The sequence below is a fragment of the Rutidosis leptorrhynchoides genome, chromosome 2 (assembly GCF_046630445.1).
Source record: "Rutidosis leptorrhynchoides isolate AG116_Rl617_1_P2 chromosome 2, CSIRO_AGI_Rlap_v1, whole genome shotgun sequence".
Lineage (NCBI taxonomy): Eukaryota > Viridiplantae > Streptophyta > Magnoliopsida > Asterales > Asteraceae > Rutidosis > Rutidosis leptorrhynchoides.
In genome coordinates this window covers 36,213,475-36,229,040 of record NC_092334.1, presented here as the reverse complement: position 1 = coordinate 36,229,040, position 15,566 = coordinate 36,213,475, and the positions used below count along the sequence as shown (strand labels likewise).

Here is a 15,566-nt window from a genome sequence, read left to right as displayed (position 1 = left end):
AAAATTGACTTATGAACTGATCTTGTATGTTATTTAGATGGATAGAGGTCTAAAAATTATTGAATTTGGACTTTGATTATGCTTGATTTCCTTATCGTCTGCTCAAGATATGATTAATCGAAGTTTTTCGTTAGGGTTGACGTGATATACGAATTTTTTGAGTTGTGTGCTTTATGATTTGGCTAATGAAAAGTGTACTACTGTAATCCTTGTGAAAAATCATGCATGTTGGACATAAGATTTGCATGAAAAGGCTTTGTAATGTTCTCGTAGCGTCAAAACGAAGAATTGACTTTTAAAGTGTGCTGAAATTATTTTCAAAGTTAAACAAAAATTGCTAGAGTGAACTAGAAATTTATTGAGACTTTTATCTTCTAGAATATGTGAGCTTATATGTTCCTTGATGTAGTTCATTTGCATGCTAACATCTAAAAACGTGAATTTTCATGAGATATAAGCTTGACCAAATGACATGTCTGTTTGTTGACTAAAACTGAAGGGTCTATAAATATTGGCTAAACTGTAAAAAATGGCTAAAGAGATGTCTTTGATTCTCTTATCACTAAAACTTTGGAGTGTTTTGAGTTATCTCCAATTGGTCGTTCGTCAAAATCTATTTTCTATATTTTTTTACAAATGTTCTAAAACTGACGCTCGAGCAGAAACGGATTTGGTAAACCCTAACTAGACCTTTTATGAAACCCAACTTGTAGACGTCGTATGAGGACTTGGCTGGACTTTTTGGAATCCATTTTGAGTCTAGTTGTGATCTGGAGTTTTCCATGATTTCATGAATTATGTTCTATGAGTTATAGTTTTATCTTTCTATGATGCACGTATTTTAAAGACAACGTTAAACTGCGAATGTGCAATTTGCTTAACTATGAGCTGTAAAGTGATACTTGACCTAGTTTTGACATGTTGACCATGTTTGCATGACCTACTAAGATGTTTGAATTTAGTTGACCACTTTGAACGAGTTGACTTTTGGTTTGACTTTGGTTGACTTTTGTTGTCTTGCTTGGATTAGTTGACTTTTACTTGTTTGTTGAGTCAGTCTGAGCACTAGGACTTTGCATACACTATGGGTTGAAATAGTATGACCTATATATATACTTAAGGTGACCTATTTGACTAGGTTGCGTTTTTCGGTCGTGATTGTTCGACTACAGTACGATTTTACTAAGAGAATTCAGTGCTTTTGCTAAGGTGAGTCTACAGTCCCTACTACGATTTTACAGGGATGAGATAACATGCTTTTTACAAATATTTTACATATTAGGCAGAAGTACTTAAACAACTATACATATGAGTTCAGATCAAAAATCCCTTAGCTTGATTATATTAGTTACTTTATGTAAGCTCGACTTATAGGGACGGTACCGTTAGGTTTGACAAACTTCACCCCAACATGACGGGTGCTTATTTTGTTGTTACTTGTACACTTGATCAGTGTATGCTTAGAAAGGGTAAAGGGAAGATGTGTAGCCTAGCTATCCGCGGGTTAAAGTTTTATAATCAAGTGCTCATGATAATTTATGCTTTTTACGATGTTTTCCAGAAATCTTGTGGCCTAACTTACGAAATGATTTACTAAACCTGTAGATTTCACTCAACATTTTCGTTGACGTTTTGCATGTTTTTTTATCTCAAGTCCATAGATGTAGTGCTTCCGCTTTACAGAAGTTGTCATGCTTCTTTGCTGCTAGAAGTGAATGATGTCCAGCATATTTTATCACTTTTATTTCAAGAACATATATTCGCATTGAAAACGATGTTTTAAATCATGATTTGGGTTTTACTTACGTTGGTCGTTTATGTCAACTACTTTTAAGTTACATCTATATCTATCTAAAGATTGACTTCAAGGTGAGTAAATATGGTTGAGTAAATGTAGTTTTCCACGCTTTATTATTATTATTATTATTATTATATTTATATTATATTATATATTAATATTAATATGATATTAAATTTTTTTATCAACTAGCATTATTAACCATATTGAGATATTTATTTCATTACTCCAAAGAATTTGAGTAGTCTGTAAATTGCGTCTCTCATCGCTCATATACTAACTTTTATTATTATTTATGATTAGTTATACTAAAACTTTCAAAGTCCTTGATATAATTATGATATTAGTAATAACTTAAAACCAATTAAATCCTTTCATTTTCTTTAATAAATGATGAGACTAAAAGTTGCCTAATCCTTTACTAAAACTTTCAGAATCCTTGGTATAATTATGATATTGATAATAACTGAAAATCAATTCGATCCTTTCATTTTCTTTCGTAGTTGTTATTCTAAATATGGCTTAAATAAAACCATTATATAAATTATTAGCTTTGATTGTTATTATTTTATACCATAAAAACAATTCATCAAATTCAGTCCTTTCATCTTTTAATGAGACGTCTTTTTATTACCTTCAAAAACATAAACATAAACATAAACATAAACATTTAATTTAACAAAAAATTACCTTGCAGATTTATTAAGCAGTTGCTATCTATAAATACCTCATTTTTATTTCACATGAATCACACATTTCAATTATATCATCATTTTATCAAGCAAGTACTATTTCGCTAGCTTTGGATTTTCTTCAAGCCCATAAATGAAGAACTAATTTTCGATTGTCATTTCATTTTATTGTAAGATGTAAGATGTTTATGGTGTAGCTAAGGATTTGAATCTTTTCGTGACTTTATATCATTTAACTTTTGGACCATTTTTAAAGTAATTTTCTAAATGTTATAGAGTTCATGAAAATCTAGATATTGATGCTGTTTTAGTTCATTATGTATTGTGACTTCTTTTATATTTCACTGTTCATTGATTCTAAGAATAAAATAACATAAGAGGGGAATGATATGATTAATGCTTAAGCCCATAAATGAGTAACTAATTCTTAGTTGTCATTTCATTTTATGGTAAGATAATTTTGATCTACTTATAAGAATTTGAATCTTTTTGTGACTTTTATATCACTTTAGTGGACCATTTTTAAAGTAATCTTCTAAATGTTATACGGTTCATGAATGTTTACGTATTGATGTTGTTTGAGTTCATTTTGTTAATTGTTTGTAGGCTCTCTTCTATTTCGCGGTTGGCTTGGTTCTAAAAATAAAATAACACGAGAGGGAAACGACATGAATTATGCTTAATTTCACCTTTAATATTGTACATTTATATCATCACTGTATCAAAAGAATTTTATTTATGTTTTGTATTTTGATGTTTATATGGTTAGTCTAAGAAGACTAACACTAGATTTCTATGTATAAGTATGATATGAGTAGTATGTTCTTTAGCATGTGTAGAACATATTATTAGACTGCCCTATTATGTAACTAATCTATATGTGGCAAACATAGTTCATTTCGTTACATGGTAAGAATGATGATTTTGATTTGATCATCCTTCTACCGTTGTTAAATATTGCAATCAAATATAATAACCTTTTTTTTATAATAAACTTCAAATTTTCTAATCTTACTATCTTATTATGTCATTATTTTAAATTTTATTTATTTTATGTAAGAAAATTTAAATAAATATGCAAGGGTTTGATGAGAATTCGAGTAGTAACTTGATGTTTTTTCCCTTGAAAATGTTATTGTTTTGGACTACACATGATTTTTTTGTAATTATTATTTCTAGGAATTTACAATAACCTAATTCTTAGTGTAATGCTTACAAACTGTTTTTCAATCATGTCTACCAAAAGTATCCGCAATGAAATTTTAAAATGATGGAATCGATTCATATGCATCTTAATTACATCATAGACCTCATCGAGGATGTTAGCTGACTCAATTATACAATCATTCAAAACATGAGTACAAAAACATTAAAATTTGGAACAAATCGTGCAACGCACGGGCCATGCCACTAGTATCTTTAATAAATGACTTTTCTTTGATAATTAATGCGAATACTATTCGAAAACGTCTCATATACAGGGAGTGACCGCTAAACTGTGGGACCGGAATTAATACACCGTTAGTGAATTCTGACGGGGTATTACAATTTTTGACTCTTACTTCTAAAACGCGATCACCAAGTGTTAAAAAACATGAGGGGGGGGGGGGGGTGAGAGAGTGTGTGAGGAGAGAGAGAGAGAGAGAGAGAGAGAGAGAGAGAGAGAGAGAGAGAGAGAGAGTTAAGCACACATACTACAGGGCAGGGTTCGATTTCAAGCAAGATCGATACAACGGGAGATTTAACAATGATTTTCCAAGACTAATCAAAGATCAATGGACTTCGTTCATGTTTTTCAACTATCCTAAAAGTTGGAGCATGGCAAATCTGTGGAGAATTTTCAAATCTTATGGGAACCTGAAGGACATCTACATGGTTAACAAACGACTTAAAAATGGCCAGAGGTTTGCTTTCTCTAGGTTTAGCAATGTTACAAATGTTAACAAACTTCTTGAATCACTTGAAACCATCAGATTCGATGGAAATCCAATCAGAATTTACAAGGCCTTCGAAAGAAATAAACACATCCATGCTTCTGGGACCACTCGTGTTAAAAGTGGCATTAGTCTTCAAGGGGAAGATACATCAAAGGATTACAATAAGCTTCATTTCAACAACTTTAGGGATGGGAGGGAATTCATTGAGGTCACTAGAAACCCCAAGGAGGACTTAAGGTTCAAAATCAACAATAAGAAAGAAAATATGAGATTGAAACTGGATAGAAATAAGAAGAAGATGCAGACTGACTTGGAGGAAGTAGAAAGAGATAAGAGATAAGTTGGAATCCGGAAACAAGATTGCAACGATGATGCATTTTTTGAGCGTTGAATAGTTGTTCACATTAAGAATATTGAGCTCCTTAATCAATTTGAATCACTATGCAACGCTGAAGGAATGGTCGATTTCTTGATTAAGTATTTGGTTGGTATAGAAGTGTTAATTCAATGCAGCAACAAGATTACGGTGGATAATATCCTAAACTCTCATGGGCATGCAATTTGGAAGTGGTGCAGTAACGTGAATCGACTTGGTTTAAATTATTGGTCGTCAGCAGGTAGACTCGTCTGGATTGATATCAAAGGGGTACCGGTAACTTGTTGGAATAAGGGTGTCTTTGAAGACATAGCTACAAAATGGGGTCGGGTGATTCAAATGGAAAATTGTGCTATCACCTCCGATAACCAAAATTTATTATCCAGTCAAGTGCTTGTCCATATGAAATATATGGGACATGTTAATGGTTTCGCTAGATTAGTCATTGATAACCTTGTGTTCATCTATGCGCCAGTCACTGAATGTATAGATCTAGCTATTCAACTCGAGTTTGATGTGATGAATACTGAGATGGCCAATAATGATGGGGACAACGGGATGTATAATGTTGAATTTCACAACTCAGACGATGAATGTGTTGAAGACACTTTTGATACGTTAGATGATGAATCGCTGGTGTTTGTTAAGAGTCATGGGGGTGGCGTAAATATTTCTCCTCCGGTGTATTTTAGCCGGAATTCTCAAAAAGGTGGCATGGAAGTTGAAGATGAAGAGTCAGGATGCAATAATGACGATGTAAGATCCCCAAAAAAGAATAATGATGAGGGCGACAATCGAGTGGATTTCGAAGATAAAGTTTGTCATTCCCCAAAAGGTAACAACGGCTGTGACAGTAAAGCGCTTCAATCCCCATGCATAACCGGTCTTCTAGGGTTTGTAGGTCGGGTAAGCTGGATTGTAATGTTTGGTTGGGCCTGAATGAAGATCATTGTTTTAGCCCAATACAATCGATGGATCTTAACCGAGAAAATCCAGTAACTCCCTTTTGCAGCCCAGGTTTGGTGAACTTAGATCCAGTTGGGCCTTCTTATCCAATGGAGAACATTGAGCCCACTAAGCCATTTAACGAGGATGGGCCTAATGATATGTCTGATCACGTTGGGCATATTCATCCAATGGAACCTGTTGGGTTGCTCATATGACATATAAGGTTGGGCCAGTTAAGGTATCTGAGGATAATTCTCCTGGGGTCGGGATTGTATCTTCAAAAAAACATAAGGGTGCTCGAGCTTCAAAAGGCAAAAAACCTAAAGGGTCGCCTAAAAATAACTGCTGCTTCTCTAGCCTTCACAAATGGAAGACTTCATCCAGGATTTTGAATGTGAAATCAGTGGAAAGGAGTGATCGTGCAATTAAAGGTCCAATGAAATCAACTTGCTCGTCCTGTGCAAACAAACAGAATGTTCCTCAAAAAAATTCGACAAGTAACAGGCAAGTTTCTAGTTCCAGTACCTCCTCTTTTTCTGTTTCTAATGAAGGATTGAAGGAGTTTGGGGGTAAATTGGCGTTGAGTTGGGTGGAAAAACCACCCCAATAACCTGTTTGTTGGCCACTGTTGTTTCAGTTTTTTATGTTTTCATCATTAATTTTCTTTCATTAAAAATTAGAGGGTTCGGGGTTGGTAGAGATAGTAAAGTCAGGTGGTTGAAGGGTATTTGTCATGTCCAGAAACCAAATTTTGTAATTCTACAAGAAACAAAACTGCACAGTGTCGATTTGTAATGGATTCGGGTCGTTTGGGGAAATAATAATTGTAATTTTATTCAAAAGGAGATGGTCGGGAAGTCGGGAGGGTAGTTAATTATTTGGAATACAGATGTTTTTGATGCTACTGATTCAATTTCATATGATTTTTACATTGGTGTTCGAAGTGTTTGGAAGAGGTCTCAAAAGGAGATAAATGTTATTAACGTCTATGGTCCCCATGATGACCATAATAAAAAAATATTTTGGGATCATCTTCACAACACTATCTCAAGGGATAGCGATCAAGCATGGGTGGTTTGCGGAGATTTCAATGAGGTAAGAGGAGAAGGTGAAAGATTCAATTGTCAATTTATTGAAAGTCGTGCGAGGTTGTTTAATGAATTCATAGACAACTCGAAATTAATTGATATTCCCTTGGGGGAGAATGTTTACTCGGGTAAGTGATGATGGCCTCAAGTTTAGCAAGTTGGATCGTTTTCTAGTAAATGAAGCTTTTCATAACCTTTGGAGTTGTCTTTAAATGCTTGCACTATATCCCGATAAATCAGATCACTGTCCTATTATTTTGAAAGATGATGATAGGAATTTTGGCCCGAAACCTATTAAGATCTTTGAAGAATGGCTTGATATTGATGGGATTGACCAAGTTATTAAAGAGGTGTGGGTGGAAGAAGTTGGTGGCGACTCTCGGTTAGACTGCCATTTGAGAAATAAATTAAAAAGCACCAAGCTTGCATTAAAATCGAAAAGTATTGTCAAGTTTGGTAATTTAGAAGGGGAAATTGAAATGTTCAAATCCATCACAAATACACTTGAGCTTAAAGCAGAGTTAGGGTGTATAAATGACGAAGAAAGGGAACAATGGTTGGAGGCCAGGAAAGAGTGGATACAAAGAGATAGGATTAAAGTGAATATGTTAAAGCAGAAAGCTCGTATCCGATGGATTCTTGAAGGGGATGAAAACATTAGGTACTTTCACTCGGTGATCAAAAGGGGTTACAACAAGAACAACATTAGAGGTTTGTCCATTAACGGGGTATGGTGTGAAAATCCTAATGATATCAAGGAAGCAGCCTACAACCATTTCAAGAGTCGTTTTAAGGAATACGACCTCTAGACCTTGCCTTGTTGATCTCTCGTATCCTAATTTGTCTATTGATGAGGCTAGGGGTTTAGAGGCTCCAATTAGTGAGGAGGAGATTGTTGAAGCCATCCACGATTGTGGTTGCACGAAAGCACCCGGACTGTACGGATTTAATTTGAGATTCTTCAAGAAATTTTGGGAATAATAAAGGATGATGTAATCGATGCTATCACATGATTTTGGGAAAAGGGCGAGTTTTCAAAAGGGTGCAATGCTTCTTTCGTTACTTTGATTCCTAAGAAGAGTGACCCTATTATCATTAATGATTATCGTCCCATTAGCCTTATTGGTAGTTTCTATTAAATAGTGGCCAAGATACTTTCCAACCGTTTACAGAAGGTAATCCCAAGGCTTATTGGATCAGAAAAAAGTGCCTTCTTGAAGGATCGCTACATTTTAGACGGTATCCTTATTGCAAACGAATCCATAGACTTTTTGAAAAAACACAAAAGAGAAGGTATTAATTTCAAAGTCGATTTCGAGAAGGCTTTTGATAGTTTAAATTGGAATTTTCTCATGGAAGTGATGTCGAGTATGGGGTTTGGTGATAAATGGTGTAAAAGGATTCTTGCATGTCTTAATTCGGCTAGTATTTCCATCTTATAAATGGTTCTCCTACCCGTGAATCTTGTATGGGGAGAGGCGTTAGGAAAGGTGACCCTCTCTCCCCATTTCTTTTTATTCTTGCCGCGGAAGGTCTTAACATTTTTACTAAAGCCGCGGTTGATCAAGGTCTTTTTAAAGTACTTGAAATCGGGAAAGATAAAGTAGTAGTTTCCCATTTACAATATGCGGACGATACTACGTTTCTTGGTGAATGGTCTACAACAAACGCCTGAAACCTCTTCAAAATTTTAAAGTGCTTTGAGCCATCGTCGGGTCTTAAAGTAAACTTCCAAAAAAGCTGTCTTTACGGGGTTGGGGTCGATTCGGGTGATGTGGAATTATTAGCAAATCGAATGGGATGCCAAGCCGGTAAATTCCCCTTTATGTATCTTGGACTTCCAATTGGAGCTAGAATGAAAAAAGTTGGTGATTGGTATCCGGTGATTGAAAAGTTTAAAAAAAAGGCTATCGAAATGGAAAATGAGGACGTTGTCTTTTGGTGGGAGATTAGTTCTTCTAAAATCGGTGCTTAATAGTCTCCCCTTGTATTATTTCACGCTTTTTCGTGCCCCACCTTGTGTGCTTAATCTTCTTGAGAGTATGAGACGTTCATTCTTTTGGGGTGGGGATCTCGAGGGTTCTAAAATTTTGTGGGTTAATTGGGACACTACTTTCTTACCTTATGGGGAGGGGGGACTAAACATCGGGTCGTTAAAAAGTAAAAATATTTCCCTTTTGGGCAAGTGGTGGTGGAGGTTCAAATTCGAAACCAATTGCTTTTGGGTTAAAATTATTCGTAGTATTTATGGAATTAACGGTGGCTTGAGGTTGAGTGATGGGATTGCTCATCGCTCGGCCTCGGGTATTTGGCACAACATTATTTTTGCAGGAAATATCATTGAAGATCTTCACATTCCCTTTAAAACTTCTTTCAAGAAATCAATCGGTGATGGAAGCTCCACGCCTTTTTGGATTGAAAATTGGTGCGGTTCGGATTTCTTGAAGAATTTGTTCCCAAGACTATTTAAGCTAGAAACAAAAATTGAAGCCTCTATTAGTGATCGAGTTTTCTTGACAACAAACCCTCTCAGATCAGGGGCAGGAGGTGGTTCGCGGTCAGGTGCTACACCTGCTGTTTCTGCTTCCTTTATACCTCCTGGACCGTCGAATTCAGCAAACACAGCGTTGACATCATCCTCTGTCGCAAACACAGTACCTGTAGCAGCTTGTATATCATCTAATCTTCTTCCAACAGTCCCTTCAGCTCGAGTTTCTCATGTGCCAGGCCTCGCAAATCATGGGTCAATTCGTTTTAATTGGGCTTGGTCGCGTGAGCCATCTGGTAGAACCTTGAGTGAATTGCAAGAAGTAGAAAATTTATTACGTTCTATTTCTTTCGATTTTAACTCTCAAGAATCATGGAAGTGGTCTCTTGCAAATAACGGAGAATTCACGGTAAAAAAGGTTGTCATCACTACTTGATGCATGTATTCTTGGTAATTCCTCTTCATCCTCGCTCAAAACGTTAAGGAATAACCTTGTACCTAGAAAGTTGGAAATTTTTGTGTGGAGGGCATTGAGGAACCGAACACCGGTTAGGTTGGAACTCGATAAGCGAGGCATCGATCTTCATAGTGTTCGATGTCCCGTTTGCGACGACAACCTCGAATCGGTTGATCATGCCCTTGTTTTGTGTAGATATGCATCGGACGTGTGGAATCGGGTGTATAAGTGGTGGAATCTCGGTAATTGCTATGTATCATGTGTTTCCGATTCTTTACAAGGTAAAACTTCACATGCAGTATCCTCTCTTGGCAAAAAAAATTGGCAAGCCGTCGAGTGGGTATGTACATATTATATTTGAAAGAATCGGAATATGGGAGTTTTTCACAAGAATTCGTCAATTATACCGGTGTTAGTCTACGAAATACAAGTGAAGTCATTTGAATGGATCTCGTGTAGGCTTAAAGGAAAAAAGATCGAGTGCCTTAGTTGGTTATCTAATCCATCTTTGTATTTAAATGTGTAGTTTTAGTGCGGGTTACAACCTTTGCACCCTAGTTTGTAGCTCGTGATTTCTTACGCCCAACCTTGTCATTGTAAGGTTGTGACCTTGTTGTATCTTTGTCATTTATATAATATATTATCTTGCCTTTCAAAAAAAAAAAAAAAAAAAAAACATTGGCCACCAAATAACCACCTGACTCTATTTCATACATGTTTATAAACTACATCTTCAAATCTAATAAAGTTTGAGTTTGTGTAGAGTGAAAAATCATTTTTTATTTTTTTTTTGTATTTGCATTCAATATATTGCAACATCGTATTTAAAACAAAAAAACAAAATCAACCACGTAACTTTTTATTGACACAAAAAATTTTATTTTTTACAAATTAACGTATAACTTTTCACTTATTACAAATCAACCAAAAAACTTTTGATTTGTACATATCACTTATTACAAATCCACTACATAATTTTTACTTTTATACTTTTCACTTATTAAAAATCAACCACTACTTTTATTATTATTACATTTTACTATTTATAAATCAACTACATAACTTTTTTACTTTAATTAATATTATTATTATTATTATTATTATTATTATTATTATTATTATTATTATTATTATTAAAAATCAATCATATAATTTTTTTATTATTTCAAATAACTTAATATTATTGTTGTTATTATTAATATAACTGTTAATATTTTGTATTTTTTATTTAACTTTCGTCATTTTTACCTATTTTCAATTTATGTCCCTTGCTTCTATTTTTTCTCCTTTTACTTTTATTATTATTACATTTTACTATTTATGAATCAACTACATAGCTTTTTTACTTTAATTAATATTTTAATATTATTATTATTATTATTATTATTATTATTATTAAAAATCAATCATATAATTTTTTTATTATTTCAAATAACTTTACTTAATATTATTGTTGTTATAATTAATATAACTGTTAATATTTTGCCTTTTTTATTTAACTTTCGTCATTTTTACCTATTTTCAATTTATGTCCCTTGCTTCTATGTTTTCTCCTTTTTTTAAATGAATTTAGCTAACGTTCAACGTGAGGGCACCCAAACTCGTTTTTACAGTTTATTTATTGAATCTAAAATGACTTGATTAAGTCCTGTTTTGAAACATATATGTCAACAGAGTAGTGTTGTTTGCTTTAATTTCAGGTGGATCCATATTGTAAATCTTATCTTGGCATTAATTGATCACGAAATGTTACCTTCAAAGATGCAGTTTTCAGAGGCAAGTAAGAGAGTGAAAATGCAATTTTCGACTTTTACTTCTAAGGGTGTATTTGGCGCAACAACTTATTAGAGCTTATGGGAGCTTGAGCCTATAATTTTAGTAACCTACAAGCAATAAGCTTCGTCTGGTAAACATAAAAAGTAGAGTTTATGAAAATTATAAGCTCTTAAAAAATAAGCACCTTCTAGTAGTTTATGAAAAAAAGTAGAGCTTATGAATTGAAAAAAGCTCCAGCTAATTTACTAAACACTTATAAACACTTATAGAAAATAATAAGCTCCAACTACCAACTTCAAAAATAAACTCCAGTCCCAACTACAAGTTCCAGCTCCAGCTAGTTTCATCCAAACACACCCTAAAACTTGTAATCCCAGAATAATAAACATAAACCCAATTAAGTCCATCACGTGCCTCTCATATGTTTCGTTTAACGATCAAGTGTAACAGGCATCAAGTAATGGGACCAACAACTTAATTCTAATAAACTTTAAAACCAACCATGTTGAAAAACAACTTTAATCCCTAGCATACAATTTGAAGCTGAGTTCTGGAACTAACCGCCTAATTTTGTCTTGAATTAACCACTAAATTATTTGAACTTTCAGAAATTCTCACAACGTGACCCTTGGTACTTTAATAATTGATATTTCATGCTTCATGACGTTTATTAACTATAAAATCAACGTTTGACCGAGTCATTTGGAAGGTATGGGTGAAACATGGAGTATGTGGATAACACGTGTAGGGCACTGCCAATTTAATAGGAGTATTTTGTTAATGGTTAGTTATTACTTCATACTCCAGTATTTAAAGGTTTGTACGATGGTTTTTTAATAGAGCAGAGAGATTAACAATGTAGTCATATGTATATTTTTCATTGTCTTTATATATTCAATAATATATAATTGAGTATATTGTGAGTAATGAAGCATGGAAGGAACAATGTTCCATCATTTGGTATCTAGAGCAGGAAGTAGATACTGATTCCTAGAAAGAAAGCAGTTGTAGTAGCAGGTATGATCACCCTTGATCATCAAAAAACGCAGGCAACGAATGGTCATTGCAGGAAGATCAAGAAAGTAGTAGAAGAAAAGCATCATCATAAGAAAAAGATGCAGCAGGGTTGATCATATTTTTGATCAAGAAAAAACCAGTAGCAGGGTTGAATTTATGAGCAGAAAATATTTATGAGCAGAAAATTCAACAAATTAGCAGCAGCAAGTAATCACCGGTGATTAGAAGTAACAAGCAGAGAGTTGCAGCAGAAAGCAGCAAAGTGCAGCAAGCAAAAAACGCAGCACGAAAAAAATGCAGTAGCAAAAACCGCAGTAGCAGAAAACACAAAAGAACAGCAGGCAGTAGCATGATATTGTCCACTTTGCAGAGATAGGGACGTACCCTTGTCTCCCCCGTAGGTTGCTCACGGATTTTTCTTGGCGACCACACACGACGAACACTTTCCCAGGAGGTCACCCATCCTAGTAGTGCTCTCGCATGAGCACGCTTAACTGCAGAGTTCTTATGGGATCTGCTGCGCTTGTGGTCCCAAAACGCGTCATGCTAGGAAAGGTCTCCACACCCTTATAAGGCATGCTTCGTTCCCCTCTCCAACCGATGTGGGACGGATGTAACACGGATGTTACAATCCTCCCCCCTAATGGACACAGCGTCCTCGCTGTACACGTTTGATCCGGGGCCTGGCTCTGATACCATCTGTAACACCCCAGGTAAAACGTTCCCCGTAGCATGATATTGTCCGCTTTGCAGAGATAGGGACGTACCCTTGTCTCCCCCGTAGGTTGCTCACGGATTTTTCTTGGCGACCACACACGACGAACACTTTCCCAGGAGGTCACCCATCCTAGTAGTGCTCTCGCATGAGCACGCTTAACTGCAGATTTCTTATGGGATCTGCTGCGCTTGTGGTCCCAAAACGCGTCATGCTAGGAAAGGTCTCCACACCCTTATAAGGCATGCTTCGTTCCCCTATCCAACCGATGTGGGACGGATGTAACACGGATGTTACAATCCTTTAGCAGAAATAGTAAATTTACAGTAGTGAGAAGTAGGTGTTTAGTGCAGAAAATAACTGCACTTTACAGCAGAAGAAAGAAGCTGTTAACAAAAGCACGAAGAAGTTGCAAATAACAGCAAATCTCAACAGTTGATGACAGAAAAATTGCAGCAGTTTAGCAGCAGAAAACGAAGCAAAAAAGGCAGTGAGATAGTTTTTTTTTTCAAGATTACGGGGGTGAATGTTGGGTAATCTTAAGCCCAAAGTTACAGCCCGTTGTCAATATTGTTGGGCCTCAACAGCCTACAGTTGTCCAAGTCGAAGTCCACATATTTATGGAGTATGCAGTTATGTCATTTGTTAGTTTTTTAATTAAAAGATAGAATAGATCTTTGTAGTCAATATTTGACCGAGTCATTTGAAAGGTATGGGTGAGACATGGAATATGTGGATAACACGTGTAAGGCCTACCAATTTAATAGGAGTATTTTGTTAGTGCCCTACAAGTGTTATCCACATACTCCATGTCTCACTCATACCTTCCAAATGACTGGTCAAACATTGACTACCAATATCTATTCTATCTTTTAATTTAAAAACTAACAAATAACATAACTATAACTGCATACTCCATAAATATGAACTTCGACTTGAACAACCGTAAGCTGTTGAGGCCCAACAATATTGTAAACTGTTGAGAAGCTGTTGAGGCCTAACAATATTGACAACAGTAACACTCCCTCTAAAATTATAGAAAAACACTGTTTGCTACTTTAGATCTATAACGCCTTATTATTTCTCTAAGAAATCTAAGATTAAATTAGCTTATGTTTTATTTGCTACTTTAAAAGTAGTAAATAAAATATAAACGAATTAAATATGATTTTATACGTAATAAATAATATGTTTTATTTACGACATGCTTACAACATACTGTACTTAATAAACGACATGTTTCGTTCATTAAGTATAGATTCAAAAAATCTATAGAGTTGTACCGCTCCCTCTAAGACTGTAGAAATTCATACCTTTTTTCTACTTTAGATCTCTACAACACTTTACGTATTTTTTCTTTTGGACCTATTTTTTTTGTCAGTGTTTGATCTGTTTCTCAATAGTTCTATTGTATATAACTAGTTGTGGAGCCCTCGCTTTGCGCCGGGGCTCCGTTTTGAATGCGAGTTAAAAAAAAAGTCTTGATCTATTTTGTAAAAAAGAATTTTTTTCGACATCTAACATTGAAGGGTTGTTCCTTTTATGAAAGTTGCTTCTTTTAGCGTTCGGATTTTATTTTTTTTAAAAAAGTTAGTTGATCTATTTTATAAAAAAGAATGTTTTTGGACATCTTTTGGTAGCATTGAAGAGTTGTTCTTTTTACGAAAGTTGCGGTTTTTATCGTTGGAGGAAAAAAAAAATTAGCACAGTAGTGGCCAATGTGAGTCCTACTGTTTGAGCGCAGTATACAAGTCGGTAAAGCGTGATAGGTGTTATTATTTAGTATTTTTGGTGTTAGTGATGAGATTAATAATAATTTAGAATATATGTATAAAGTGAGAGTTCAATTTGTATTTTAATAAAAGTAAAGAGGTTAAGTTTGTGGATTCGATTTGTATTTTAATAAAAGTAAAAAGGTTAAGTTTGTGGGGTTCGATTTGTATTTTAATAAAAGTAAAAGGGTTAACAACGAATAGTATAAAGTGGGGGTCAATTTGTATTTTAATAAAAGTAGTGTTAAATTTGTAAAAATTGAAAAAGTGAATAAAGGGGTTAAGTTTGTAGGGTTCGATTTATATTTTAATAAAAATAAAGGGATTAAGTTTGTAAGGTTCGATTTGTATTTTAAAAAAAGTAAAAGGGTTAAATTTGTAAAAATTGAAAAAACAAATAGTATAAAGTGAGGGTTCGATTTGTATTTTAATAAAAGTAAATGTGTTAAGTTTGAAAATTAAAAAAATAAATAGTACTATTTATAAAATTTTGTCTGATAGT

At 34.5% G+C, this 15,566-nt stretch overlaps 1 protein-coding gene across 1 annotated transcript; it reads left to right on the top strand.

Annotated features, from left to right (window-relative positions):
* The first annotated feature begins 7,051 nt into the window (after window positions 1-7,051).
* On the top strand, window positions 7,052-7,820 carry LOC139887785 (uncharacterized). The gene is made up of 2 exons (XM_071870841.1): window positions 7,052-7,500; window positions 7,598-7,820. The coding sequence occupies exons 1-2, from the start codon at window positions 7,052-7,054 to the stop codon at window positions 7,818-7,820; spliced, it is 672 nt and encodes a 223-aa protein (XP_071726942.1).
* Window positions 7,821-15,566: the final 7,746 nt, after the last annotated feature.